The 5,538-nt window shown below is 36.2% G+C and overlaps 1 protein-coding gene across 1 annotated transcript in view; it reads left to right on the plus strand.

Moving 5' to 3' along the window:
- The window catches only part of SMC1B (structural maintenance of chromosomes 1B), a gene marked incomplete at both ends in the record, with an annotated part of 33,525 nt that extends 29,151 nt beyond the window's left edge, over nt 1-4,374 (plus strand). The window contains 5 exons of the mRNA XM_083366239.1: nt 152-306; nt 1,538-1,689; nt 3,092-3,161; nt 4,021-4,131; nt 4,270-4,374. Coding sequence (XP_083222365.1) covers nt 152-306; nt 1,538-1,689; nt 3,092-3,161; nt 4,021-4,131; nt 4,270-4,374 — 593 coding nt within the window. The remainder of the gene's footprint in view (nt 1-151; nt 307-1,537; nt 1,690-3,091; nt 3,162-4,020; nt 4,132-4,269) is intronic.
- Between the last annotated feature and the right edge of the window lie 1,164 nt (nt 4,375-5,538).

Raw genomic sequence — 5,538 nt, forward strand, 5'->3', positions numbered from 1 at the left:
GTATGTTTAAATTTTAGAGTACCCTGTGACACATATATTTCTGATAATAGTTATTTTTGTGTTTGCTGATAACTTAAGGTCAGGTAATATATTTAATAATATGAATTCTAATGTTTAACCGCTGCATTTTATTTCATTTAATCTTCCATAGTGTTTGAAGTCCATAGGAAGGAAGCCAGATTATGTAAGCAAGAATTTGAAAAAGTGAAAAAAAAGAGATACAATAGGTTCAGCCAGTGTTTTGAGCATGTGTCAGTCGCTATTGATCAGATCTACAAGAAACTTAGTAGAAACAACAGTGCTCAGGTTAATATTTCATTAATATTGATTAATTAAAACCAGAAATTTGACAACAGATACATCATACATCACTATTAAGAACCTAATATTACTTTACGTATGCTGTTTCCATGCTGGGCAGTAAATATGAAAGTTGCTAAAGTGAGACATAAACAATAAAAAGTAATTATAGAATGAAACACCCAGTACAGGTTAAACAGTTACATAAAACAACGAGAGGTCTTAAAACTTTAAAACATCCCTAAGAGGTCTTTAATATCTGGAAAAATAAATAAGAAGAGGTCTCATGGCCCCGGTAAAAAAAAGATCAGGTAAGGTTGAAGATGGAAGGCATTGCACCACAGAGGGGTGTTACACAAAGAGGATTTTCCTCTTGGCAGGAGCACTTTGAAGGGCCACATCTGGCCGTAGTAAGGTCTGGAGTGATGTATTTGGGAGGAGGCGAACATAATTAATCGGGAACATGATTATTCAAGAATGTAGTTTTAAAACTACATGCAGGTGTTGCGATCTTTAAGTAAGCATATTGTCTAGTGCAGATTGAATCCCTTTTCATCATATCTCACTTAAGCTTCAGGGCTCTTGCCATTCTGACACCAAACAACTTTTGTGAATTTATATGGAGAGATAAAATTAGATGTCCTCAGAATTCAGGTGGCACCAAATTCCAGACACCAAACTTCAGATATCTCCTGGTGCAATTGTCTGTGTATTAAATAACCTAGAGCAGTGATGGCGAACCTTTTAGAGACCAAGTGCCCAAACTGCAACCCCAAACCCACTTACGTATCATTAGGTGCCAGGTGGGCGTGGCCCATTGGGTGGGTGTGGCTGCAGTAACAGCCAACTGGGTGGGACTAAAAAGTTCAATCAATCAATTCTAACTTTGCGAGATCTTTTTTTTTCCCGCGAGAAGTTGAAATTGATTGATTGAACGAACCTTTTTTTTTTTTTGCACACGGCAGTGGAGGCCTAAAGCAAAAAGGTTTTATAAAACCCAGCTGAACGCCTAGGACTGGGGTGACAGCGCATGTGCTCACAGCGCGTGTGCTCACCTGTGGCACATGTGGCATAGGTTCGCATCCACGGGCCTAGAGAACACTATATCCCCTGAGGAACTCAAGACAACAATGAGACTATGAAGTAGCAGCTCAGTTACCTTTGGAAACACTCATCATAAAACTGAGCTTAATGTCCTCTACTTCTGTACTGAATGAGTAAATGTTGTGTCTTGTAGGCCTTTCTTAGTCCGGAGAATCCCGAAGAACCTTACTTGGGAGGTATCGGCTATAACTGTGTAGCTCCTGGGAAACGATTTATGCCAATGGACAACCTCTCAGGTGGAGAAAAGTCTGTTGCAGCTCTGGCTCTTGTGTTTGCGATTCACAGGTAACAAGCTGGGCCTTGCTACTTTTTCTGGAAAAGGAAGGTAATGTGAGAGGTATTTTTTCCACAAAATTGCTCAGATCGATCATGCCTTCGATCAGAGCTTCAAACTCCATAGAAGGCAGCGATGCTCACTTCAAGGGTTTCTAGCAGAATGAAGCATTTCTTTGGGAGCGTATTTTATTTCACTGGCAAGAGTGAGCAGCTTTGGATAAACTTAAGAGAAAATAAAATCTCCCCTCCCCAAATAATTCAGATTTCTTTTTTGGGGGAGTGGGTAACGATCCTTTTCTGAGGGTGAAATTTATGCCATATATCTTCCAAATTAAACTTTTGTGTATAACTCTAGATTAGCTTCTGAATTTGATTATATTTTTAGGAGGAATGTTTCTATTGATATTTGGATACATCAGTAGATTGATGTCATTACTTAGAATTAAAGATCATATGCTAATCTATACTATTTTGCAAAAATATCTTATGAAATAATCAGGGTTGTTTTTAATCTCATAAAAATCATCAAGAAATAAGTCAGAGTCAAATAAGAATAATATGTCCATACGATCAGTATATTTTTGATGTTGAATATATTCTTGATCAATATTCTGCCCTCTTACCCTCTTTCCTAACTAACAATATAACTCCAGCTGTGTTAATACTATTACCAGTGATATGTGAAGTACCTGATTAATTTCAGATGATTTCCTCATTTCTGAGATAAGACTCTTGTAAAAATATAAAATATAAAATCAGCTTACCTATTTATTAAATACTGTATCTTTCTATTATTTTAAATACCTTTAAGGATATTTCATATACTTTTAACATTTGAACACAGTATTTCTTTGTTTTTTATAGAATTTATTTGCTGCCCATCTGTTAGCAAATGATTCCAGGTGGCTTCTAGCACTGAAACATTAACATCATCACAGATAAAGGTCTTTAAAAGAATAAAAATAGAAATTGTAATATCAGAGATCAGGAAAGATCTGAAACTTACCTTTTTAAAATTTCAGTGAAGAGATTTCACATGCCTTTCCCAAACCATATCACAAATTGTCGTCCTGATAAATATGACAATAATTGGAGGACCACTCAGTGTTCAAACTGCTTCTAACTCTATATACATCATTGATTTCCAAATCCAGTTCAGAGAACAATGACTACCTCTTGAAAACATTTTCCGCCAAACTCAGGCAAAACTAAGCCTTCAATATCTGTTGGTAGACTACATATTTTTAAGTATTTGTGAGTCAGCTCCCCATGTACTGTAAACAAGGCTTCGTGGTACAAAGTAGGTTCTTGTTTTTGAATTATAAAGGTGGCAGCCTTCAGCCTGCAATTCATGAGAATTGACCTCTCGCTAATATTTAATAAATCATTTGTGTTTACTTTGTTCTTTCAGTTTTAGGCCTGCTCCCTTTTTTGTTTTAGATGAGGTTGATGCAGCTCTAGATAACACAAACATCGGAAAAGTAAGTCTTCCATTTCTCTGTTTACTGTATCTACATCCAACTTTTATTTGTATAACCCAAGGCGGGGTATATGATGATCTCACCTCCTATTTTGCCTATTACAACATCTCTGTGAGGTGGGTTGGGATGAGAGAAAGGGATTGGTCCAAAGTTACCCGGCTTGCTTTCATGCCTAAGGCAGGATTAGAACTGTCTTCTAGCCTGCCTATCTTCCTTACTCTCTACAAGGTATCGACAAAGAAACATTGGCAGATAACATTTATTGTGTTGAGTTATCCAGTGTGGAATTGTCTGCAGTAAGCTGGCCATGGCAAGATGGCCGCAGCAAGGTGGCCGTGGCCACATGGCCAAGACGAATTGTCCCATTCCTCTCAGGACTGTCTTTCTCCAGTAACTTATAGCACATGGGCTCTGAATGGCCCCCATCTTTAAGAGGCTTGGAATCATGCCTTCTCAATTCTCAACACACAGCCACACACGCCGTTCCTCTCCTGTCTGAGGAGGAATTAGCTTATTTTGGATAGAGCTCCCAATATAATGTTATTCTGTGTAGTCTTGTTTTCAAATTTATTTATTTTTAATGTCAATTATTTATTGGAAGTTATACAGCACTCAGAGTTACCTGATAAAGAAATAAGTTTTAATAACTCAGAAATAAGAGTTATTTTTATCGTGGTGCATTCTTCTTTTTTCTAAATGTGTAACACATTTAAACCATAAATATAGTAAATAAAGTTTAAATATATAGTCTGTTTTGATTTTTTTCCCCCAGCAGCTTATTTACCAATTTATAAAATAAGTTTCCTTCCAAATCATATTACATTTCATATAAGCCATCCCTTTTTTTTTCTCCAAAAAGGTATCGAGCTTTATTAAGCAGCAATCAGAAGAAAGCTTTCAGATTATAGTTATTTCTTTGAAGGAGGAATTCTATTCTAAAGCAGATATTTTAATTGGAGTCTGCCCTAAAGTAAGTAATGCCTTTCCCCGATTTATTTCAGAGATGAAAAAGAAACCCAGCTCCTATTAAATGAAATTTTAATGATTTTGAAAACCATCCCTATATCACAATAAGATGATCTGTGCTCAATCTCTCTTCCATTTTCAGCAAGATGACTTTATGTTTAGTCAGATACTGATCCTGGATCTTACTCGATATCCAGACTATGAGGAGAATGAAAGACAGAAAAGGAAGAAGAGCTCTCTGCTTTAATGCCTGTTGGTTTTACTAAGTTACAGCTCTAGATAAGGTTATATGATCCCTGTTGCATTGGTTAAATGTAGTTGCAAAATCACTTACTTTAGTTGAAAACCACATCACGAAAGATTTAATGTAGAACTGATTAACATTCTGCAGTATATTATCCAAGTATACTTTTTTTGGATGAACATTGATTGTTCATATCTGCAATGCCCGAGACCCAAATTAGAAATTCAAAAGATAAAAATAGTGTACACATTGTAATAAAAATAGAAAAGGGGGTTTGAAAAAACAACTTTCTGCTCTGTTTTTCTTGTAGCTTTAGCATTAACCTGAAAGATCCCACATACATATTCCAAACAGCAACAGATATAAAACTATCAAAGAGACTAAAGCAGTAGGATTCAGATTTAAGTACTGTATAGGGAAGGGCAGTATAGAAGGCTATAAAGCTTTTGTTGCTTTTGTGTATTAGTTCTGTCTTTTAGCCATGCATTTTTTTTTATTTGATGAGGGCTTTGGGGTGGTATTAGAAATATCTTCATGTACGTCATGTCTGCCTATCATTCTGGTCACTGTAGGACGGTTCTTCAAACTTGGCCCTTTTATGACTTGTGGACTTCAACTCCCAGAATTCCTCAGCCAGCATGCCTGGCTGAGGAATTCTGGGAGTTGAAGTCCACAAGTCATAAAAGGGCCAAGTTTGGAGACCCCTGCTATAGGACTAACTGCCAATTTGGGGGCATTTCAAGTGAATGCTAATCTAGTTTCAGATGAACATCTGTAGACAGTGTGATGTACTCGTTAGAGATTTCATTTAATAGTTCTTGATGGTAGAATTAAGTTTGTCCACCATATACACTTGTATTTGAAGATTGTTAAATAAAACAATTCTAGCTTTCAGATATCAAGTTTCCTATCTACTATGTGTCTTATGTGTCTTTTCTATATGGAGAGCTAAGCTTTATTGCAAGTCAGAGTGAAATTTACCATCTAATTTCAGATTAACGTAAATTTAATTTTATCTTAATAGATCACTTTTATTACATGACATTGAGAAACATCTTTGCATGCGTAAAGGATGTGTTATGCTTTATATCAGTTCATCAGCCTTCAATCCTTGATTTTTTCAGATCTAATAGATGCACAAGAGAACCACTCTGAATTATATATGAA

The sequence above is a fragment of the Vipera ursinii genome (genome assembly GCF_947247035.1).
Source record: "Vipera ursinii genome assembly, chromosome: 6".
NCBI lineage: Eukaryota > Metazoa > Chordata > Lepidosauria > Squamata > Viperidae > Vipera > Vipera ursinii.